This window comes from Artibeus jamaicensis, unplaced genomic scaffold, assembly GCF_021234435.1.
Source record: "Artibeus jamaicensis isolate MK-2021 breed Jamaican fruit bat unplaced genomic scaffold, CSHL_Jam_final contig_354, whole genome shotgun sequence".
Lineage (NCBI taxonomy): Eukaryota > Metazoa > Chordata > Mammalia > Chiroptera > Phyllostomidae > Artibeus > Artibeus jamaicensis.
The window spans coordinates 3,809,073-3,833,889 of record NW_026521803.1 but is presented as its reverse complement, the minus strand read 5'-3'; the positions used below and the strand labels follow the sequence as shown (position 1 = coordinate 3,833,889).

General features: G+C 43.6%; 1 protein-coding gene across 3 annotated transcripts; it reads left to right on the top strand.

The window, feature by feature from the left end:
- The first annotated feature begins 303 nt into the window (after positions 1-303).
- On the top strand, positions 304-9,997 carry TGIF1 (TGFB induced factor homeobox 1). 3 transcript variants are annotated; one of them, XM_037136094.2, is made up of 4 exons: positions 1,296-1,800; positions 1,913-2,228; positions 7,985-8,208; positions 8,950-9,997. In XM_037136094.2, the coding sequence occupies exons 2-4, from the start codon at positions 2,222-2,224 to the stop codon at positions 9,523-9,525; spliced, it is 807 nt and encodes a 268-aa protein (XP_036991989.1). In that variant the 5' UTR covers positions 1,296-1,800; positions 1,913-2,221; the 3' UTR covers positions 9,526-9,997. The 3 variants fall into 3 exon arrangements, with proteins under 3 accessions (XP_036991990.1, XP_036991989.1, XP_036991988.1); XM_037136093.2 differs by having other exon boundaries at positions 1,301-1,800; positions 1,913-2,237; XM_037136095.2 differs by lacking the exons at positions 1,296-1,800; positions 1,913-2,228 and adding an exon at positions 304-393.
- Positions 9,998-24,817: the final 14,820 nt, after the last annotated feature.

Here is a 24,817-nt window from a genome sequence, read left to right as displayed (position 1 = left end):
CCTTCCTCCTCTCCCTTTCCTCAACCTATAGGAGCCACCAATCCCAGCAACAAACAAGCCTTCAACTGTAGAAGCCAGCGGCCCTCTAACGGGCGGCCCCCACCCTCTCCCCGCCCCACATCTGCCCTGCGCTGTGGCGCAGCAGCTGATTCATCTCCAGCCAAGCTTTGGGAAGGGACCGCGCTCCCGCGAGTTGCAGGGTAGCTTCTAGGCTCGGTCATCACTAGGACCACGTTTCCCCGCTTTGTCGTTTTAGATGTGTCTTCTTTTAGGTGCCAAGCAGCCGGCAAACCACAGAAGAAAAAAAAATCGTAAGGCTGCTGTCTTCTTAGAGTGACGCTTTTTTCCGTTGTTTATTCATTTTAAGTCCTGTAATTGGAAAAACCACCCAAGGTTTGTAAACTCTGGCCTTAATTCACTCTCTCGGAGGGGGTGTCTTTTTTGGGAGGGTGAGTGGGTGGGAGACTGGCTTTAATTTTCAGTGTAATCCTAAAACAGAGGCTCCAAAGTCTCAATTAGTCATCGTTTGGCTGCCTTAGTCCTCGGGTTTAACCTTATTTCCACCGAACCTACTTCTGCTGGGTTCTCCATTGAGGTTACAAAACAAAAACACCACAGAGCCGAAACTGGAGGCCGACTCAGGCGCTGACGTCTCTACCAGGGTTATTTACGTTTGGGTTCCTCCTCCTACCTTTTAAGTGACGAGGAAAGTCTTACTGTGGCACATGACGATGACAGTTCATTTACTTAAAAGCAACAGGACACACGCGAGAACTAGACCCAGAGGAGAAAGCTAGGAGTGGGCATGCGTTTTTTGAAATCAGCCAAACAGCAGCTGGTCTTTTAAAAGGGTAATTTCATCAAGGAACTCCTGTTGGAGTCTTCCTCTCAACCAAAATAAACTAACCGGGACATGTGTTTACTCAATGACTAATTTGTTTGAAATACCCGATGGGAGAACGGGTCTCCTAGCCTGTTTAAGTCTTAAAAGTGGACTCTTTATCGAAAAAGATGAGCAGCCCAGGTGTGGGTCACCTCCTTTTCCTAAAGGCGGCAGCTGCCCGGGTCCAAGGGTAGGAGTGTCAGGCCAAGTGGCAGCGGGACAGGCGCGCGCACGTCCCCAGGCACAGACTTTTAAACAGCATGTGAGCATGACAAGTGTCCGTCGCAACGTGTTAGATTTCGAAACTGCCTAGCAATCCAGTCCGGAACTCACAGCTTAGCCAGGGGGGAACAGTCATTCGTCTTGGGTGTCCATGTCTCATCCTCCCCCCCCCCCCCACCGTCGCTGTAGGAGGAAGAGCCGGGGAAGGGGGAAGGGTGCGACGCGCCGCGCCCGCGTGTCCCTGGCAGCCGCGCATTCTGGAAGAAGTTGGTTCTTGTCCCGAATACTTTTCCTACGGTGCTCCGCCCTTTGAATCAGAGCGGCTGTCTTCCCCCGCGGCTAAAGCCGGGACGGTGAAGTGTGGGGCAGCTGTCAAAAACGAAAGTGGCCAGCGGCCACTTTTCTTCCCCGGGGTAGCGGAGGGGAAGGAGGGGGAGGTCTGATTTCCATCTGTTGCAATTTCCTAACCAAACGCACCCTTGTCAGCCCCGGGAAGAAAGGCCCAAAGGAGAAACCCAGGGCGCTCGGCTACTGTGACCGAGACTAGCGCGGGATGCGGGAGGAGTGCGCGCAGCAGGGAGGAAGGCTCGGTTTCTGGGCTCCGCCACTCCCGTGAGGAACCGGTGACAGCGGCCCCGAGGGCTCAGAGAGAGGCGGTGCGGCCAGGCCCTCGTGCAGTCCTCCGGGGCTGGAAGGTGCGGGGGGAGGGGCGGGGAAGCGGCGGGGCGGGCGGGGGACGGGGCGGGCGGCTGGGGGCGGAGGCAGGACCTCCTGTACCTTCCCTCCTCGCCTCTCTTAATCTGACAGCGCCGAGGTGCGCGGAGCAGGAGCGGGGAACAAAGGAGCGGCGTGGGGAAGGGAGTGAGTTAGGCGAGGGAGAGTCCCCGGCCCGCTGCCAGAAGATCCCGGCAGGAGGAAGCCCAAGTGTCACTTGAATTCCACCCAAGAAGCGGACGCCTGGGATCTGAGCGCCTAGTTCAGCAGTAACTACTGGAGTTGGCCCTACAAGTTACCTGAGACTCCGCTGGGAAGGCGACAGCCGCTTGCCCCCTGCGCCCCCGCTCCTGGCCCCCGCGAGCCCCCAGTAGTGTCTTGCGCTGGAAGGAGGACTCCAGAATGAAAAGTAAGAAAGGTAAGGTCCCTGGGCTCTCGCCCTGTGGGCGCGAGTCCCGGGAAAACGTGCTCGCCGGGCTTGGGGCGAGAGTGACTTGTTGGACTTTCCAGCCCCGGGGCCCTCCGGCTGGAACCGCGGCCGTTCTCTTTGTTGAGGCCGCGTCTGAAATGGCAGTTGTTTTCCCTCTAGACACAACACGAGGGGCTGTTGTGGAGGGACGGACCTCTCCACGCTGCTGGCACATCGTCAGGAAACACTCTCGCCGCCTTGTTTGTGCGACTCCCAAGTTTCATTGTTCAGCCGACACCCCATGCTCCGTCGAGACGCCGCGTGGCTGCTCGCTCGTTCTCGCAGGCTAGGGGTGTGGGTGTGGGCCCGGGTCAAGGGGTGCCCCCTCCCCGCCCTTCCCGTAGCGACCCCGGAGCGGCCGGCAGCGCCTTTGTCTGAAAGTTGGGCACGGACTCCGGGGTCTCGACTGCCCCCGAGCCCAGCCCAGGCGCTCTCTTCTCCGGCCATGGGTTGCTTTCACAGTTGAAGGAATGCCACTCAGGCCCCCGGATCGCCCTCGGGGATCGGAAACTTTGGAATGGTAGACTTAAAAATTAACGACCTCCAAAAGTTTTCCCACGAAGAATTTGGGGCAACACGAAGCGTTAGGACTGAGGGCAGGCAGCTTAAAGCAGCGTGCAAGTCAGAAGGAGTCCAAGTATGACAAGCAGGCTTGGTTGTAGGTGCAAAGAGTGAGTCTGTCATTGTTTCCACGAAACGCCTGCCGTCAGTCTGGTTTAAAAGCAAAATACACGGGGCGGGGGTGGGGGGACCCTGCCACCACGAAAGGTCAAAGAATGTCAGCTCCCTCTTGAAGTGAACTTCTGAGTGCCTGGCAGGGAGGTACCCCGAATGTTCCGTCGTGGGCCACAGTTGGCTTTTCTGTTGTGATTTATGTTAAGTGGTTCAAAACAGAAGTTAATCGCTCGGGGAAGCCAGTGCGGGGGAGGGGGCGCGCTGCTGCGCACGCGCGGGAGCGCCGCAGAGTTTGTGCAGCTTCACATTCTTCCAGAGTCCGCGCGGACGCGGTTAAAACAATAAAGGTGGAGCGGGCAGCCTCAAGTCCGAGGCGATCGCTAAGGCCCGTTTTCAGCCTGAGGTGTTGATATTTTCATTATGGGCTTGTGACTTTGAAACGCGCCTCCTTTCATGCTTTCCCAGTGGGAGTAAAACTAAATGTCAAAAGCCGGGGCTTTCGCGGTGGTTGGCGGTAGGGCTCCCCGCTGACCGACCCCCCGTCCCGGGGACAGAGTTTGGAGCCTGTGGCTGGGTCCCGTGAGCACCCGGGATGATGGCCCCTGGAAGGCCATGCGTGCTCGCGAAAAGTTGGCAGACGGGTCTAGAGCCCGACTGCAGGGAGCTCTTCCTGGGGCGACTGGTGGGAAGGCGGCTCTGAAGAGCGGCGATTGCGAGCGCAGTGCTAAGCCGGGCTTCCTCCGGGGACGGACTTCCCCCATTGTCCCGGCTCCGGCGGGGGGAGCGTCGATCAGTATTCCCCCCCCCCGCCGCGCCCCCGGGCCCCCTCAGGTGACCCCCAGCACTCGCAGGTCCCCCCCCCCGGCGTACCTCGCCGTCCCCCTACCCTCCAGGGCACCTATCCATCCCTTCCCCGAGCAATTTTGGGTATTCCCCTACACCCCCACGGCCCCGCGCCCCTTCCACGGCACTCGGGAACCCCCTCCCTGTTGCCTCCGCCTCCCACCCCACCCCCGGGTACCTCCCTGTCGTCCCCTTTTCCTCTCCACCGCCTGTTCCGGGGGCCCGCGGGCGCCTGCACGGGATACTCGGTCCGCAGCCTGGGGCGCGCCAGGTCGCGGACTCGGGGAAACAATGAAGGTGCTTTGCTGACGGGGAAACTTCGCGACTGGTGCGGAGTGGGTGCCGGGAAGCGCAGACGGCCGAGTTTGCTCGGTTTCTTTCCCTTTTTAGGTTTTCTTGATAAATTTTATAGGGGTGGGCAGGCCCCCTCAGAACGTAGAGATTCACGGCAGCGTATCTAGTTTCCTGTAATCCGAAACTCTTGAGGTCCCGGTTGTGCTACTCGTTCGGTTGGAGGGGCCGAGCTCGGTGCAGGCTGAGGAACTCGCCAGAACAAAAGCTGGCTGGTCGGCCCCCCTCCCGGGCCCCCCTCCCGGGTTCCTCCCTCCAGGCCTCCTCGGCCCCCTCCCCCCCCTCGGTGGGGGCCAGCTTTCCGAGTGCCCCTGAAAGGACTCTGGAAGCTGTCTGTCCCTCCTGGTTTGTGGGGTTGGACTATTTCATAAAAGTCTCTGAACATCTTTTCAAGTTTCCTTGAAAACAAAAGAACCTTAAACTCTATCGCAGAGACCGGGATTTGGGAAGACTGGCTTGTGATAATAAGCGTCTCGTCTTAGAAAGCTGAGGATACAAAACAAAAAAACAAAAACCCTCCCCAAATGGCTTTAAGCCAGTTAGAAAGAAGGTTCATCCAGGAAAATCCCGAAGTCTTTGTCCTTGCAGTTCCTTACAGTGTGGAATTCGTGCTTTAAAACTGTTCGGTGGCTGCACCAGCCAAGCACACCTTGGGTTTAGTATGACTCCTGTCACTTCTGAGATATTCTCATCTCAGAAAGGAAGTTTGTTAGGTTTGCTTTTTCCTAACCCTGTGCTTAAACTTTTCCTTCCATTATATTTTCTTTTTAAAGAAAGAAACATGGATTTGTTATTCCACTTATTTATGCATTCATTTGTTGGTTCTTATGTGTCCTGACCTGGGACGGACCCCTTAGCCTTGGCTTATCCAGACTAGCTCCAACCAACTTAGTTCCCCACCAGGGCTTCCTGCCATTATTATCTCTAGATGCTTTTTTAGCCTCATCTACATTTACAACCACTGTCTCTGTCTCTTGCACCCCTCTTTCCTATTCAGAAAAGAAAAGATTGCTTTTTAGAGCTGTGGGACCGTAGGCTTTTAGCTTTTTATACATTTTCTTGCATATGGAAATGAAATAGAAGGCTTGCGATTCCCTGCACCCCTCCCCACCAACCTTTTTTTTTTTTTTAAGTGTAAGCAGAAAGCAGAACTTTGGAAACAAGTCATAACCGGGAAACTTTTCAAAAGCTCTGTTACAATAGGAAATGAGTAACGTGGAAAAGTCTTTTTGTTTTTCCAAGTTGAGCCACAATCCGGAGGGAGAGTTTTAATGAAAATAGTCCTGACAGCAGCAAACGTGGTTTGCTGCAGTGAAATATCAGCCGCTGTAGCCAAGAGACAGAAGTCTTAACTTCCTGTTACTTCAGCTTTTGTGCACATATTGGAAATATTTGTGAAGAGGTCCAGAGGCCTGGCATTCATTTACTTAAATGAACTGAGAACAGAGTAAAATCACATTGCAGTTTGGTGTTGCTTAACTGAGACCTGCTTTTGTGTGTTACTAACCTATTCTGAAAGATCAGGCTTCTTGTCAAACCTGAGCAGATCAAAGTTCAGGCTTCAGGGCTTTGTTTGTTTTAAACTCTTTGTCATTATCAACTTACAGTTGAATTCAATGGGCAAATTTTCACACTTTAAACAATTTTTAAGGGGAGAGTGGATAACAGCTTTGAAAAGAATGTCTGGCTTTTCAGACATTGAGAAGTTGTAAACAAGATTTATTTTAGTCATTCAATTATTAAAAGATTGATTTTTAAAGCTAGATTTCTTCGCAAGTCTAAAACAAACTCATATTTTATTAAAATTTTTATAAATAGCTCTCCACCTAAATTTAAGTATGGGTTTTTAATTTTTCTCATTTTCTCAACAGTGAAGGCAGTTTCAGTTTAAAATGTACCCCCCCCACTTTTTTTTACAGCAGTTTAATAAAAGCTTCTGTGAAGGGAACCGTGAAATACAGGGGAGTTAAAATTTAGGATTCTTGTGTGGTTTATTGATGGCTGTTTACTAAGCCTTGAGCTAAAGTGAACTTGCAAGATCATTCTGCTCTTTTGTTAGAACTTGATTTTTACTTTGTCTTCTGAAGGTTCCGCCTCTTCAGTGGCCACTCCCTCCAGTACCTTATGCCCCCTGCAGTCCAAAACTAACCATGTGTCACCAAGTAAAGTCTGACTCAATTAACTGGGCAAATACCTCATCAATGAATCTTTGAATCTGTAGCTTTTTCAACTTCCATTGTGTGAAAAGGCTTTAAAAAGGATGGTTAAAAAAAAACCTTCAGAAGTACATTGAATGGTGTCTCACTGTGAGAGATACTCTTTTTATTTCCTATCCGGGTAAACCACTCAATTGAGTTTGTGTCAACAAAGTTAAGAATGCATACCTTTAAATTTTGTTATTTTAATTCATTTCTTTTATGTAGAAATACTGGTATGTTCAAGCATGTGATAGTTTATAATTTTTCTTTTTTTAAATTTTAGGTTGTGTTAAACAAAGTGAATGTATTTCTTCAACAACTAAGACTTGCCCATGGCCTTTTGAAGAGGGGGAGGGGTAATAGCATTCATTTAAATGGTTTTTTTAGTCATGCTTTTAATTGTTGTTCAAGTACAGTTGTCTCCATTTTCCTACCACCACTTTCCCCTGCCCCACCCACCCCTGCTTCTCACCTTCCATCCTTCCCCCCCACTGGCTTTGTCCGTGTTTCTTTGGACTGTTCCTTACCCAGCTTTTTCCTGCCCCCCTCCACCTCCCCTCATCTCCCTCTCCCTCCCCTCTGGTTACTGTCAGTTTGTTCTTTATTGCAGTGTTAAATATTTTAAAGTTCTAAATTATGTTTAAATGTCTAAAAGAGCCAGGTCTGAACTTTTACTGAATATGCAGTCTATGTGTGACTTGAATATCCTTTATGGTTGGTGAATTCTTAAAATTTCTGGTAGGATTAAAGTACTTAGAGACAAAAGAGAGTTTCCTTTGGGGTTGCATATTTTGTTTTCTTTGTCTTGTAATAATCCAAGACAACCCTGCTTATTGATATGCAGCATTTTCCCTTTAGATTAATATGGTGGTTGAAGTCTGTGGAAAGTTAAAGTTTTGAGTTTAGGTGTTTTTATTCTCTTACTACAATACTAATAGGAAATGTTTTTGTGTAACAACACTGGAGACTTCATTGGTTGTTTCTATTTAGTAACGAGTGACTAGTACTGGCCATTAAAAGCAGGTACTGAGTTTTGAACAAATATAAGTATCCATGAAAAAGAAATGGCCATGCAATTGGCAGAAATTTTTGACATACATTTTTATCTTTAGAATACTGAGTTAGGTGTAATTTTTCCTCTTATTTCAAAACTTCAGTAGAAGAAAGAGGAAGCATAGCATTTAAAATGTGCAGTGGGAAACTCATTAGATTTATCCTCGATAACAGTGACCTCAAAGAGCAGGTGGTTAGACACATTCCATCTGTTGTTGTACCTTTCTTGATAACACAGGTGGCAAACTGTTACTCACTTGGGTGGAGCTTTGTCTCCTGTTGGATTACATGAGAAACTGGCCTGAGTATCATTCCAAAGAATTGTGAAAAGTTAAATTCTATAGGAAAGTGGGTACAATAAGGCACAACTGGTTGTGAGTCTAGAATGTGTTTCTGGTCAGATTACTCTTGATACTTCACATGTGCTCTGGTATTTCGGAACAGAAAACACTGGTCCCTCCTCGGGCTCCAGCAGTTGAGAAAACATGTTTACACTGAATGGTCAAAAGAGATGAGTTTTGCAGGAGGTGCTCTGCTGATGAAAGCGGCTAACAGCTGGCCTTTGTCCTTTGCTAGGTGTTGTTGCAGCGTCCGGCAGTGAGACTGAGGATGATGACAGCATGGACATACCCTTGGACCTTTCCTCTTCTGGCTCAGGCAAGAGAAGGAGAAGAGGCAACCTGCCCAAGGAATCTGTGCAGATTCTCCGTGATTGGCTGTATGAGCACCGATACAATGCCTATCCCTCCGAGCAAGAAAAAGCATTACTGTCCCAACAAACACACCTATCTACACTACAGGTAAGGAAAACGAACACGGTATATGCACACAGGTTTCTTTCCTATTTTTTTTCCTTTCTAAAGTCATTTTATAACATTCTTGTATGTCAAGAACTTAAGTGCCTCTTGGCTCAAAAAAAAGGAATATCTTACAAACTTTCTAGCACTGATGGCTAATAATCGTAAGAGAAACAGAAAACACTGAACAGTTATCTGTCAAATAACATTTTCCTAATGCCTAAAAAAGCCTTGCTTAATGCAACAAACATAAAAGGGAGGTTAAATCTTATTACCCAGGAAACTGGTTTGATATTTAAACGAGGATAGTCCTCAGTGAGGTAATTCGTGTCTGTCTGTTGACACAGTGGTTTGAACTGGGAAAAATCAGTAACTGGGGGGAGTGGCCCTTTTCATACAGGAAAGATTTTCCTGTAGTTGATTAACTTAGATGTTGGGGCAGCAGGTAATCGGTTAGTGTGAGGGAGAGTGAAAAGGTAAACTTTCTTCCCTAAAATCACTTTTAGACATTGGAGAATTTAGACTTTTTTCTTCCTGCAAAAGAAAAGTTTAAGGATGATGAAACAAAAAGGCATTTGGATTAGAAGAGGAGCAGTTTTCTTTCTGGGCTGGACTCAGATACGTTGGAATAACTTTGTAAGTTCCAGTAAACCTTCTTAGATGCAAAGAGATATCAAGTAGGCATTTATGGGTGGTTCTCAGAACATGCATGCTCAGTGTTAAAGCATACCTGTGTAATTTCAGGTCTGTAACTGGTTCATCAACGCCCGCCGCAGGCTCCTCCCTGACATGCTAAGAAAGGATGGCAAAGATCCAAATCAGTTCACAATTTCTCGCCGTGGGGCCAAGATTTCTGAAGCAAGCTCTGTAGAGTCAGCGATGGGCATCAAAAACTTCATGCCAACTCTAGAGGAGAGCCCATTTCATTCCTGTACAGCTGGACCAAACCCAGCCCTAGGAAGGCCACCCTCCCCTAAGCCGTCATCTCCAGGATCAATTCTGGCTCGTCCATCAGTAATCTGTCATACCACTGTGACTGCATTGAAAGATGTGCCTTTCTCTCTCTGTCAGCCAGTTGGTGTGGGACAAAACACAGATATACAGCAGATAGCAGCCAGCAACTTTATAGACACCTCCCTGGTGTACCCTGAGGACACCTGTAAATCTGGACCAAGTACAAATACACAAAGTGGTCTTTTCAACACTCCTCCCCCTACTCCACCGGACCTCAACCAGGATTTTAGTGGATTTCAACTTCTAGTGGATGTTGCACTCAAACGCGCTGCAGAGATGGAGCTTCAGGCCAAACTTACAGTGTAACCCTTTTCCAGCAAAATGGTTCTCACAAATGTTATGGTTGCCGGGGTGATGGCAAGAGATTAATTGCATTATTTTATATATTTTTTTATTAATATTTGCACATGGGATTGCTAAAATGAAGCTTCCTGTTACTGAGATGTCTTCAATGGAATACAGTCATTCCAGCAACTATAAACTAAAGCTACTGTAGAAACAAAGTTTTTTTTACTGTTTCTTGGTAGATTATTCATAATGTGAGATGGTTCCCAAGATCATGTGATTTTTTTTTTCTCCTCTTCCCCACCCCCTTTTTTTTGTTGGCGTTTTTTTTTCAGACTGTGCAATACTTAGAGAACCTATAGCATCTTCTCATTCCCATGTGGAACAGGATGCCCACATACTGTCTAATAAATTTTCAATTTTTTTTCAAACGAGTATGAATCTAGTTGATGCCTTTTTTCATGACATAATAAAGTATTTTCTTTAAAATTTACTGTAAGAGAGTGTTTTGTTGAGGGAGGTGCTTCTTAAAAGTGAGTAGGAATATGTATCACACCAATGAGAGGAAGTTGGGGGTTGGGTGGAGTGTGAGTTAGGGGGGTGTCACCAGCTCTTTGAAGAACTGAGGACAACAAGCCAGTGTGTATAAACAGGATGTGTGATATTGACTCTTGATAGGAAGCATAAAGCTTTTCTTAAAACCGAATGGCAAATTAAAATGAGTCATTCCTTCAGTGATTTGCTAACCACTAAAGCCTTTAGTAATCTGTCTTGCCTATATTAAAACATGGCTAGTGTTGAAAAGAAAGGTCTCAAAGCACCTGATTATGGCTTAACTTTCCAGAAGTAAACAACAATCTAAGCAGTCTCTTAGTATTTCCCCTCTTTCCTGTTACCCTTTAAACTTTATTTAGTGGTAACAGTTAGATAAGGGCTTTACATTAAAGTAGAGCACTAATTTGAACAGAAATCACCTCTGAAAACATTTTCTAAAGTGATTAAAACAGTGTGGCTTGGTCTCCTGTGGGGGTGTTAGTTTATCAGGTTTATTTTCTAAGGTCACAAGTGGAGTTTGTTGGGATAGACAATTACTTAGGAAGCCGGGATGGCCAGAAGGGAATTGGTGGTTCTTTCACTTATGGTTGAGCAGATTTGTCACATGCCACAAAACCATTCTTAGCAGTCATGAGTCACGCTTAGTATGAGGTTTCTTTGTTAATGACAGTCATGTTCTTTCCAGCCCTGACCCAGCTCTGAATTGTCTAAGTTTAAGGGAATATCAGAGTTTCAGCATTGATTAAGGAATGGAGAAAATTCTTCCAAATTTATGTTTATCTAATTTTGAAACTATTTAGAAAGTACTTACTGTAGAAAGAGCTAAATTCAAAGACTTTTGGTAAATGAAAGAGAAAAACTTACAACTGGGAGGTGTAAGAACAAGGAGCGAGGCCCTGGCCAGGTTGCTCAATGGATTAGAGCATCATTCCCTATATGCCAAGGTCCTGGTTTCAAACCAGGGTCAAGGCACATACGGAGTCAGCCAGTGAATGCATAAATAAGTACAACAACAAATTGATGATTTCCCCTCACCCCTTCCTCTCTCTTTAAATAAATGTTAAAAGGAAAATAGGTGAGGGAAAGGTGTGGTACTATACCCTGTTAGGAGCACAGCTTTGAGGGGCACATCAGCTTTGAGTGGGCTAGTCCCACTTCAGGGTCATAGAAATAGATAAAACCAAAAAATGAAATAAAGTATATAAAAGGAACAAAATAAACAAATAAAAATGAGATAATGGTGATTAAGAATCATTACTTGCTCTAATAGCTAGATCAAAGGCTGCAAGTCTTTGAGTACAGATAAGGGAGACCAGCAAATCATGAGAGTCTTCCCTAGTTATGTTATGAATCATACCAGAAAGGGGAGAGAAGGAAGCCATATGAGTGATTAAAGAAAATGTCAAGGGTCAAAAGGAACCCAAAGGTTTAAGAAAAAGTCCCTCCAGATTGCTGGTTTTTTCCCCTTGAAGTTGATAGAGATCTTGATTGATAATAATTTGTGTAATAAGTGTAATTGGAAAGGTAAATATAAAAATAATTCTAATGGAAATGTTTTTATGCATATAATTTGCATGACATCTCATTTGCTTATTTTTAACATTTAGAGCTCATCCCTTTTATTTCTTATATTTTAAAGATTTTTATTTACTTTTAGAGAGAGAGGAAAGAAAGGAGAAAAAGGGAGAGAAACATCAATGTGCTAATCACCCCCCCACCCAGGATCTTGCTGGCAGCCCAGGCTTGTGCACTGTCTGGGAATCAAACCAGCAACCCTTTGGTTCACAAACCTGCACTTAATCCACTGAGCTACACCAGTCAGGTCTAGAGTTCATCCCTCTAGATAGAATATAGTTGGCTCTGTATTTTTTATCTAGACTAACAATCTGCCCATTTTACTTGGTGTGTTTACTTGATTTACATTTAATGTAATTGCTGATATGTTAGTATTTGTTTAGCATTTTAGCTTTTCTTCTCTGCAATTCTACCTGCCTTTTGGATTATGTAAATATTTTTAGTATTTTGTTTTTATTTTTTTCTATTGGTTTATAAACTGTATTCTCTTAAAAATTTATTTTTCAGTTACAGTTGACATTTTAAATGGTTGTTCTGGGATTACTATATATCTTTATTACAATCTACTCAGGGTCAGTATACAAGTCTCTATGTAATCCCGAACCTTGCAACAGTGTAGTTCAAGTCATGCTCTCTGTATTTTTCCTATACTCTAGCCACATGACAAATCAGCAAGACAACATTATAACTTCTGTTTAAACTTACGTGTCTTAAAACAAGAGCAAAGAGAATGTATATATAGTCTTTTATGTTTGCTGAATGTTTACTATTTGTGAGGCTCTCCATTCGTGTCAATCCAAATAACATGCTGTCTCTTCAACTTCAAGGAATTTCTTGAGACTTGTGTGGGCCTGCTGGTGACAAACCATCTGTTTTGTTCATTGCAAATAATTTACTTTTATCTTAAAAAGATAGTTTCACTGAAGATAGAATTATGGGTTGATAATCTTTTTGGGTTACTTTTCCCATCCTTGTAACAGCATCATCTTCTGGCCCCCACTGTTCTTCATGAAACATCAGCTGTCTCTTGTCTCATTCTTCTCTTTATGGAATGTCTTTTTCTCCAGCTCTTTTATTGTTGTATTTCAGCAGTTTGATGTGCCTACGTGTGGTTTTCTTTGCATTTACTGTGCTTGGGGTTTGTTAAGCTGCTGGGATGAGTAAGTTTACGTTTGGGAAGTTTTGCCCATTTCTTCAGGTTTTTTTTTCCTGCTTTCTCCTAGAAGAACTACAGCAGATTTATATTAGATCACCTGATGATCTCTGAGGCTCTGTTTCACATCATCCTAGGCTCTCTCTGTCGATTGGATAACTTGTACTAGTTTATCTGTTCATTGGAATCATCTCAAAAGCTTAAAAATCCCACAAACATAAAAACTGTGGTGTGAGTTTCAGAATTTTTAAAAGCTCCCTTAGTGATGCTACTGCATACCAAGTTTGGGAGAGACTTCCCTAAGTAATTCTTTAAATTAGCCATTGCTTCTCTTAAGTAGAACATTAGGAATCTCTCCAACAAAAATAATTTTGTTTTTGCAGTCTTTTTGTTGGGGCATTCGTCAATCTTTGTGAAAGAAATGTAATTTGCTGTGGAATTATCACCCTTATCAGCCAAGTTAACTTACCCAGTTAGAGTTTAACATAAGTTTGAAATTTGGCACTGGGCTTATAATATACATGCAGTGCATATAGTAATATGGAAAGCCAAGCCCTGACTGGTGTGGCTCAGTTGGTTGAGCACCCTTCCTCAAAGGGAAGGTTTTCGGGTTCAATTCCCAGTCAGGTCATGTACCTGGGTTGCAGGTTCAGTCCTGGTCAGGGTGCGTAGGAGAAAGCAACCGACTGATTTTTCCCATATCATTGTTTCCCTCTCCGCCCCTCTCTAAAAATAAGTAAAATCTTAAAAAAAAAAAAAACTGTAAAGCCAAGCCACTAGCAAGTAGAGCTAACACTGCAAGAAGGTGAACAGGGCATTTGTTTCAAACCAAAAAATTTTTTCTCTGGAAACTGGCTAGAGAATAAAAAGCAATGCTCAGAGATCTAGTTTTAGGTCTCCTTGGGCTAATTAAGAGCAGAATGTTATAATTGTGTTGCTTTAGATTTCTTCTTAATGACTTTTTAAAAGACTTTATTTTTAGAGAGAGGGGAATGGAGGGAGAAAGGGAGAGAAATATCAATGTGTGGTTGCCTCTTGCATGTCCCCAGATGGGCACCTGGCGGGGGAACTGGCCTGCAACCCGGGCATGTGCCCTGACTGGGAATCTAGCTGGCAAACTTTCAGTTGATAGGCTAGTGCTCAGTCCACTGAGCCTCACTAGCCAGCATGAACATTTTATGTTTATGTCATGTCTCATTTAATTCTCACAAGCCTGATGAGATGTTACTCCTATTGTGTATCTAAGGGAACAGACCCATCAACGTTCAGCTGCAGTAGAGCTCACATCCATTGGGTGATTCTGCAAGCTTACACTTTCCACACACTATGCCTGAAATGAAAGAACTTGGAACCATCCCATTTTTATCACACTGTTCAGTAAAGATTTGGAGGTTGCTTTGACAGATGACCATATACAAGATTCGTCTTCCAAGTACTTCAACTGACGGGTCTGCTGCCTTCGTTAACTGCATTCCCCTAACCCATTCCATTTCTCTTTGGCCAGCTTTGCCTTGCAGGGAGACTTGCAGGATCTGACACATCCTTTTGCTTTCCTAAATCTTAAGGCTAGCCTGGGCCTGAAGCAGTGAACTCTCCAATGCCAAGAAATCTGTTTTGTAGCTTCTCTGTGTAAGTCTTAACACTTGGTGTTTTATTCAATGTACTTCATTTTCCTTTCTAAGTACTGGCTTTTCGAGCCTGCAACCTTGGACTGCTACCATTTTCAGCACATTTCTGTTTTTCATTTTGACTGAGAATCTTCAGACTTATCCTAGTATTGATAGTTACTCTGCATTGGTCCTTTCAACTTTCTTTTTACAAAAATGTCTTTAAAGCTCTATTTGGCCAAATAGAGATTAGGGACTGCTCTAGGACAAAGGCTAACTTAACTGAACAACACTTGCAGTTTTCAAAGGGAAGTAAAGATTTATGGCAATGCTTTCCCACTCTTTACCTCCTACCCGCAAACTCCCCTTTTCTGAAACAATGTGTGTCCATTAGAGCCAAAGGTCTTAAATTATATACATCATGGAGCAAAGATCAGCTTTAAAATGAATAAACACCGCTCTGTGAACAAAATAAAACAGCATTATTTCCCCTTTGGAGACCTAAGATACAACAGAAATAAACTTAGCCTATATAAGTTTTATAAGAGAACTGCCACCTCCAAGCTTGACTAAAAGATTAACTTTATTTGGTGAAATGTGCCTCTATTCGCAGGCAGGTGCTGCTCTGATCAGCAGCTCCTGTTAATTTGAACCTGCAGAGGTGCCTTTGATCAGCTCTCCCAGAGCCTACCGGTCTCCTTAGGTGGCTCGGAAAACATCAAAAGAATGGTAAGGCTGACTCTAATCTCAGTCTTCCTGTTTCTATGTCTGCCCACTGGGTTCACACAACAGCGTGTTTTCCTTGAAAGGCATTCTCAACAGATTGTTCTGTCACAATGTTAAACCTGCGTCCACATAGGGCATATATTGGGACTATATCAGAGGGTATTCCTCTTCGTAACTCAGATCTCTGCAAATGATGAATAAGTGCTCATTTGCACTGACATTTATATGAGTATGTGAATTAACGCCCTGCTCGCCTGATGCTGGAAGAAAAGAAATATCAATTTAGGGAACTCTGTTAAAGTAAAGCAGGTACTAAGCACAACATATTCCATGCATGAAGATGGCATTCAGACAAGGAGTCTGGTTGATGTTATTTGGGACTTGCAGTGGATTGGGAATTCTGAGTTATGAACAAATGGCAAATGTTTCTTACCAAGACACTTAACACTCAAGGGTGGTAGGTAGGTCAATATCATCGAGACTTTTTTTCTTTCAGTTGGCTTCTCTTGCTTTGTACACTCAATGACAAGTTAATACTTGTCCTTGGGCTTTATTTCCCTTTCAAGGTCCACACAGAGGATTTTATGCCTTTGTATTCAGATTTCTAAGAAGCCTTATATTTTATAATGTTTTGGGAGGTGTTTTAGAACAAAAGGGGCCATAGGTAAAAGAACTGCACTTTGTGTAGCCTCAAGCAAGTTATTTGGCATCTGTAAACCTGGGTTCCTTCATCTCAAAACTTGGCAAAAATGCTTAAATCTCAAGGTGGTTGAGAAGATTAAATGAGGTAACAAAATGGAAACTGTAAAAATTTTAGAGCAAAGCAGATTGACCTACAAACATGTTTTGGTTGTTGCCCCTTAGCTAGAAGGACTCACCTCTATACACCTACCATCACCTGGGCCAGATTCAGAGTTCTGCTTCTGCATTGCCTCCTGTCAGATGAATGCTCTTAATCCAGGTTCAGCCTTTGATTTTATACTGCCAGGACCTGGCCCTCTCTGTCCTTCCCACCTCCAGCTTGCCTTTCTCCAGTTTCTTACAATAGCGGCAGTTCAATTCCTCTCCCCCATCTTTATTGCTGTCTCTGCTTCCTTCTCCCTTAGGATGTTATACAAGGAAGTGGGGTGAGTGATTCAGAAATGGGTTGCAGGCTGCAGAGATTGGTGGCCCTTATGCCAAAGACTAGATATTCATCATCTCTCTCACACCAAGATGTTTGAATTTTCAGTGCTGGCATCACTTCTGCAAATTTCAAAATAACACTAGTTCTTAGTTACTAGAAGGCTAAGTATCCAGAGCCTTCGATTGGCTTTCTATTCCCCTTCTGGGCTCATTTCAGTGGAATACTCAGAAGAGAGCTCAGTTTACCTTTTGTGATTTTTTTTCTGTTCTTACAATAGATGCTAAGTTTATTTATTGTAAGTATGGAACAGAAACAGATACATGTTTTCATTTGTTTCTATTGGAGGTTAGAAGGACTTTTAGGGATTATTTAAATGAATGGGAAAATTGGATTTGTCTCTTAATCTTTTCAAGTTACTTAACCTCTCTAAGCCTCAGTTTCCTCATCTCTTTGTTTTATACTCCTGAGAATATTTACCATATATCACAGTCGATCTTGCACCAGGAATAATGACTGGCTTAATAGAACCTCATTTGTCTATTCTTGGAGTTTATGCTTTTGCTTTTGCCTCAGTCCCTAGTTACTCAAGTAAAATTTCTTTCCTTCAACACTTTTCTTCCCTCTTTTTTCTCCTTTTTTCTTTCGTTTTTAAAAATAAATTTAAAAGGTTTTATAGCTTTAATAAATTTGTTCCTCAAAATACTACTCTCACGATCCATTTTTTAAAAGATTTTATTTATTTATTTTTGGTCAGAGAGGAGGGAAGGGAGAAAGAGAGGGAGAGAAGCATCAGTTTGTGGTTGCCTCTCACATGCCCCCTACTGGGGACCTGGCCCGAAATCCAGATTTGTGCCCTGACTGGGAATCTAACCAACAACCTTTTGGTTCACAGGCTGGCACTCAATCCACTGAGCCACACCAGCTAGGGCTCCTTTTTTCTTTCCTTATCCTTTTTTTAAAAACTTTATTTGCCAAGTAATTATAAAGGACATTTTATAAAGGATACAGATGAAGAGGTGCAGAGGCTGAGATCCAAAAGGGCCCTGAGTACAGGAGCTTCTGTTCCCATGGAACTGGAGTGGGCCCCTGCCCTGCATGTGGATCATTGACCAACCCGGAAGCTTCTTACCTTTCGTGATTTTGATAATAGCTAAAGCTGGCACCTGATGTAGAAGGAAGAGGACTGAGCTTAGCTTCAGAGGAACTAAATATTAATACTGGGCCAGCATACCATTAACTCCTGTAAACTGGTTTTCTCACCAATAAAGCAAAAGGTTGGATTAGATGATCTCTTTAGGCTCTGAAAGCTTTAAATTTCTATGAACATAAGCAATAATACATATAGATCCAAGAATGGTATAGCTTATTTGTAACCAATGAAAGTGCCATAAAATGCTAAGCATCAGTATTCTTCATGTGACAAAACGTGGTATTCTCAAAATGATGAAATGACTCCTTTTTTTGGACAAACTATCAAAAGGGTGATTATACAATTCTAGGGGTGACTCTTCTGTCCAGGGAAGAGAACAGTGGATGTTAAAATATTAAGCTGGAGTATCAAAGTGCTTTGGTTCGGGTATAATTCATGGGAATTGTGAAGAAGTAGCTGACAGAGAGCAGAATATGGGGGTGCAGACGCAGGAATGGGGTGATGCTGTTGAGAAGACGCCAGAAGAAGGGATACACCGTGGCCTGGTTGCTGGAGAGTGCCAGGCCAGCCCTGTCAAAATCAGGTGTGATGTTCTCCCCTCAGGACAGAAGATGGGGATCTGAAGGACCTCGAGGATTTCTTGAGAACAGAGCAAGAACTATTAAAATGGCTTGTTAGTATAGTATTTCCAAATCCCTTCTTATCATGACAGACACAGAAAGCAGTCATGTTTGTACCGCATAAGTGACAGCTGAGGCTGGAGAACCTGCCTTGGAATTCCAGCTGCCCTAACCTTGCCTGGAGCTCCAAGGACTGCTGAACTCCCAGCATACCTTAACTCCGTCCTTCCACTGGCCCAAGCACCCTGCTTGGGAAGCTCTGAGGGGTAGACCCTTGTTGGTTCCTCCCAGATAGCCATTTCCCCTTTCTCCTTTCCCACAACATATAGTTTTCATTTGGGGAACCAGATGATTTAAGAAAGGTGGTACTACCGCTGGCTCACAAAGGTGAGCACAGGACTTCAACTAAGTCAATTGGTGCATTCATTGGCCTGTACTCGATGACTGGCTTTGACATGGAACTCCACTAGTTCAATCATAATGAAGCTCATGCTTAAAATACTGTGATTAAAAAGCCACCTGTCCTCCTTTGGATACTGTGTGTGTAGATATGAGCCCACTGCTGTCATTCATTGGGCCTCCAGGGCAGAAGCCAGTCTGAAGAAGCAGCAGCCAATGCTTGAAAGAGGGCAGAGCAGGTGAGAGGGGTCTAGGAACCCTGATTCTATTATAATAAACCTCTGGATAATTCCAGACCTGAAGGTTATGTGGTTTTTAAACTTGGCACTTATAGGAACCAATACAATTATTTTACTGTTTAAACCAGGTCTTAATTGCAGCTGGCTGCATCCTAATAGAAACAAGTTTTCATACACATCTAATACTAAATCATCTACAATGAGTATTTTGAGTTTTCCAGTAGCACTGTGGAAATATCTACACAACTTTTTCATCCATACGGAATTGTTATTAAGAACATCTGTTTGAAGGATGTTTGGCCAGAGTTAGACCCAAGGTCTCTGACTATGAGGTGCAGTAAAACAGACCAGGCCACACAGAAAACAAACCTGTGACAGTGGCCAGTTGATGAGGCTTGTGAACCAACTGAGTTAAAACTGCTTGTACCACCACCCAAGAAGATGTAGAGGTGGTTTACCATTAAGGATTCCAGGAGCCGGAAGCTTCTTAAAAAATGGAATGACTCCACTGTTAGAGACAGAAGACCAGTCTCTAATTGCTGACTCTGCAGTTTCCTACCTCCATGACACCTGAGCCTCAATTTCTTGATCTGTAAAATGGTAATAACATATATGTTATCTGCTTCACAGTGATTTTTTTTCTTTTATTGATTCCAGAGAGAAGGGAAGGGAAGGAGAAAGAGAAGAAGATAAACATCTATGTGAGAAACATTGGTTGGTTGCCTCTTGCATGCTCCTTGACTGAGGACAGAACCTGCAACCCAGGCATGTTCCTTGACCAGGAATAGGATCTGCAACTTTTTGGTTAATGGGATGATACCCAACCAACTGAACCACACTGGCCAGGACTGCCTCACAGAGATTTTGTAAGGATAAGTGAGGTAATGGATGCTGATATGCTTCATAAACTATAAACCTTGCGCAAACTTGGTGGATTATTGGTATGGAATCTTTAAAGATCTGATAGACATTGTGCCTGACAGTTATTTTTTTAATTATAGTAAATATACATAATATAAAATTTACTCTATTGGCTGTTTTGAAGTATACAGCTCTATGGCATTAAGTACACTCATGTTGTGCAACTGTCACCACCATTCATCTCAAGGACTCGTCTTGTACAACTGATGCTGTGTAGTCATGAAGCAGTAACTTCTCTCCACCTAGCCCCTGGCAACCACCATTCTACTTTCTGTCTCTATGAATTTGGCTACACTAGGTCTCCCATTTAAGTGGAATCATCAGTGTTTGTCCTCTTGTGACTGGGCTTTTTCACTTAGCATAATGTCTTTAAGGTTTATCCATGTTGCAGCAATGTCAGAGTTTCCTGCCTTTTGAAGGCTGAATAATATTCCACTATATACATAACACATTAAAAAATTCATTCTTCTGTTGATAGACACTTGGGTGGCTTCTACCTATTGACTATTTTGAATAATGCAGCTATGGACATTGGTGTACAAATATCTCCTTGACACTGATTTTCCATTTATTTGAGTATATACCGAGAAGAAAAATTATTGGATCACAGGGTAATGATATTTTCATTTTTTTAGGTTTTACCATACTGTTTCTCTAGTGGCTTTATCATTTTCCAGTCCCATTTGCAATGCACTAGGGTTCTAATTTCTCCACATTGTTGTCAATACTTGTTAGTTTATCTTTTTGAAAATTGTATTGCATATGCTACTACAGTTGTCCCAATTATTCCCCTTTTGCCCCCCTCCACCCAGCATGCCTCTTGCTCAGGCAATCCCCACAACATTGTTTATGTCCATGGGTCATGTATATTAGTTCTTTGGCTACTCCATTTCCTATACTGGACTTAACATTGCCATGGCAATTCTGTAACTACCTATTTGTACTTCTTAATCCCCTCACATCTTCACCCATTCCCCTACAACCCCCACCCATCTGGCAGCCATCAAAAATGCTCTCTGTATCCATCATTCTCTCACTGATTTTCTTGTTTGCTTAGCATATTTTTTAGATTAAGTTGTTGATAGATATGTATTTATTACCCTTTTACTGTTCATAGTTTTGATCTTTTTCTTAAATAAGTCCCTTTAATATTTCATATAATAATGGTTTGGTGATGATGAACTCCTTTAGGTTTTCCTTGTCTGGAAAGCTTTATATCTGTTCTTCAATTCTGCATAATAGCTTTGCTGGATAGAACAATCTTAACTTCAGGTCCCCAGTTTTTCATGATTTTGAATATTTCTTGCTAATCTTTCTAGCCTGCAAAGTTTCTTTTGAGAAATCAGCTGACAGTCTTATGGAAACTCCTCTGTAGGTAACTAACTTCATTTCTCTTGCTACTTTTAAGATTCTCTCTTAATCTTTAATTTAACGTTTGGCATTTTAATTATATGTCTTGGTGTGGGCCTCTTTGCATCCAATTTGTCTGGGACTCTGTGCTTCCTGGACTTGCATGTCTATTTTCTTCACCAAATTAGGGAACTTTTTTTCATTATTTTTTCAAATAGATTTTCAATTTCTTGCTCTTTCTTTTCTCCTTCTGGCACCCCTATGATGAGAATATCGGACCTCTGCAAGTTGTCTCAGAGGCTGCTTATACTATCCTTGTTTTTTTTATTCTTTTTTCTTCTTGTTGTTCTGATAGGCTGTTTTTGCTTTGTTTTGTTCTAAGTCATTGATCTGACTCTCGGCTTCATCCATTTTACTGTTGTTTCCATGTAAATTGTTCTTTACTTCAATTATTGTATCCTTCATTTCTGACTGGCTCTTTTTTATGCTGTCAAGGTCCTCACTAAGTTCCTCAAGCATGGTTATAACCAGTGGTTTTTACTCTGAGTCTGATAGATTGCTTATCTCCCTTTTATTTAGTTGTTTTTCTGGAATTTGTTTTGTTCTTTCATTTGGTCCATGTTTCTTTGTCTCCTCATTTTGGCAACCTCTCTGTGTTTGTTTCTATGTATTAGGTAGAGCTTTGACTTCCTGCCTTGATAGTGGCCTAATGTAGTAGATGTCCTATAGAGCTCAATGGCATAAGCTCCCCTATCACCCAAGCCGGGTTCTCAAGGGCCTGTCAACAGCAACTAAGGCTCAACTATGAGAGGAGGCTGTACTGTTTTGTTGTTGTCATTTGTTTGTTTGATAGTGGCCATTTCAAAGGGTGTTATTAGGTGATATCTTATTGTTTTGACTCACATTTCCTTATAACTAGTAATGTTGAGCATCTTTTTATGTGCCTATTGGCCATTTGTTTATGATTCCTTGGAGGAATATCTTTTCAAGGCTTTTGCTTATTTTAAAATCAATTTATTTGTTTTTGCTGTTGTTGAGTTGTAGTAGTTCTGTATATATTCTGGATATTACACTCTTACAGATATATGATTTACCAATATTTTTTCTACCATGACTTTTTTTTGTTCATTTTTATTTAACTCATTTTCAGCAAAGAATTGAGATTGCATTAGTCTTTTCTGCAAGGCATTAATTTGTAGTCTGTGATAAGATTACCCAATGGTTTCAGTATACTTACTTACAGCTATCTCAGTCAGCTTAGGCTGCCATTACAAAATAGCATAGAATTGGTGGCCTAATAAAAATATATGTTTTACATTTCTGTGGGCTGAAAAATCTAAAATCACAGTGCCAGCATGGTCAAGTTCTGGCAGGAGCTCTCTTCCTGACCTGTAGACAGGACCCTTCTTGCTATGTCCTCACTGGGCAAAGAGAGAGAGTGACCCTGATCTCTGGTATGTTTTCTTATAAGGAGACCAAGCCTATTATGACATTCCTACCTTCAGGATCTCATCTAATCCTAAATACCTCCCAAAGGCTCCTTCTCCAAATACTATCACACTGGGGATAAAGCTTCAGCATATGCATTTTGGGGAGCCAATTCAGTTCACAGCACTATCTAGAAGAGCCCACAATGAACTTCAAAAAAAATCACACAGATTAAAACAAATATAAGATACCATTACACACTTAATAAAATGGTCAAAATCTAGAACAATGATACACCAAGTGCTGATGAAGATGTGGAACAATAGGACTCCATCCATTGCTAGTGGGAATGCAAAATGGTACAGCCACTTTGGAAAACAGTTTGGTGGTTTCTTACAAAATTGCACATAGCTGGCTGGTATGGCTCAGCTGGTTGGAGTGTTGTCTCATAACCTAAAAGTCACTGGTTTAACTACCAGTCAGGGCCCAAACTGTGAGTATGATAGAACAGACACTCTGGGTCCGGACTCCGGAGGATGGTATACTAATACTGTCTGGACTAGCTACAGGGCTCGATTGTCCACCTCCAATTGGAAAGACATCTCTCAATGCCAGAGATTTGTGAAAAGGAAAGGAACTGTTTATTTAATGCTATATAGACTTAAAGTAGTAACCTAGCATCTTCATTAAAATATCAAAGTCCTTTAGGATATCCACAGATGCACAGCTCCCTTCTCCCCCTGCCCTAATTCAGGGTACTGTAACTCAGGAAAAGAGTGCACGTCCATGTTTCCACTGGCACCATCAGCTATATTGCCGTCCAGGCAGGATCTCCAGTTAATACAAAGTCACGTGGCACCTTCTCATGGTGCACTGGCAAGAGTTCTTTGTACCCATTTTTCCAGGCAAAGTCTCCTCTGCTTCCCAGGCCACATGGCCAAAGGGAGCACCCCAAAGCTGCATGGGCCTCTTCTACCAAAGCTACAGGGGTCTGCACTCTTGCCAAAAGTGTGTGGCTCTCTTCTTCAACTGGCTGCAGGGGTCCCCACCCTGGCAAAGCCGCGTGGTTCTCTTTCAATGGCTGCCATGTCTGGGTCAAAATCCCCACGCCAATCTTTCTCTGTACCATCATTTCTGACTCCTCCCACAATCAGTTACCTGCCAGCATTCCTGTATTATTTCAAGTTTATTGGGCTGCCATCGCGAGTCTGGGCAGGTATGGCCCCATGTCCTGGAGCCAATCTTCTCCAAGCTCCCATGCAGGCACTGTAACTCAGGGGACCTGCCCCCCAGTTCCACCTTGGGGGGAAGTGACTTCCATCCCCCTGGCTCCAAGCCTGGTCACAGCTATTTAACATATCCAAGGGACCCGCCAAAGGCTATAAATATGTTAAAGGACCATGCCATGGATTAGCTGCAAGGCCGTGGCTGTACAAAAAAGCCCTGCATGTTCCTGCACCATGTGTTCCTTCCCCCAACTCATACCTGTGGGGGAAGGGGTGAGGACATCTTATATGTCTCTCCAATATTTCCTAGACGACTTGAGTTCTGGACCCCTTCCAAATATTGGCTGCACCCTGTATCTTAAGCTCAATCCTGAGTTGGGGCAAGTGCAGGAGGCAGCTGATCTGTGATTCTCTCTTGCATCGATGTTTCTCTCTCTCTTTCTCTCTCCCTTCTCCTTTCCCTTGAATGAGAATAAAATAAACTTAAAAAAAAAACTACACAGACTTCCACCAAGATGGAGGTGTAGGTGGGAATACTTTTCGTCCTCGCACAACCAAATCTAACAACAACAAAGTTTTAACAGTAATAAACATAACCAAACCACACAGAAAATCGAATATGGAGTCCGGAAATAACGGACCACTCAGCTAAACCGGTGAGAGGGGAGAAACTAGCAGCGGAGCCAGTCGGGCAAAAAAGATCCAGGCGGTGCACAGGCAGCCGGAGGTGCAGATCCCAGGTGCAGGCTAGCTACGGGCAGAACCCAGGGAAGAGGCGCTGCTGGCTGTCTGCAGTTGGTCGCCCATTTGCATGCAGATAAACCAGTGAAGAGGCGAGCGTTGAGACAGATCTCGCAGGCCCCAGCAACTGGCGCAGGGTGGCAGACTCGCACATTTGCGCTGGGATAAGCAGGTGGGGGCAAGCGGTGAGGCAGACTGGATGAGCGGAGAGGACCACCATTGCTCCCTCTCTGACCCCGCCCCCACATACAGCCTCACAAACCTGCGACCTGGGTGGCCCTGCCCAGGTAAACACCAAGGTGCCTCTCCTCCTACATAACAGGCATGAACAGATCAAAACATGGCTCAAGAACAACTCAGAGCCCCAGAGCCCATAACTCTAAGCAAACAAGAAATTGCCAAACTTTCAGATGCACAGTTCAAAACACTGGTGATCAGGATGCCCACAGACCTGGTTGATTTTAGTCACAAATTAGAGGAACATATGAAGGCTAAAC

Coding starts and splice junctions, on each gene's coding strand:
- TGIF1 (XM_037136093.2), top strand. Junction 8,209..8,949: donor CACACCTATCTACACTACAG/GTAAGGAAAACG, acceptor GTGTAATTTCAG/GTCTGTAACTGGTTCATCAA.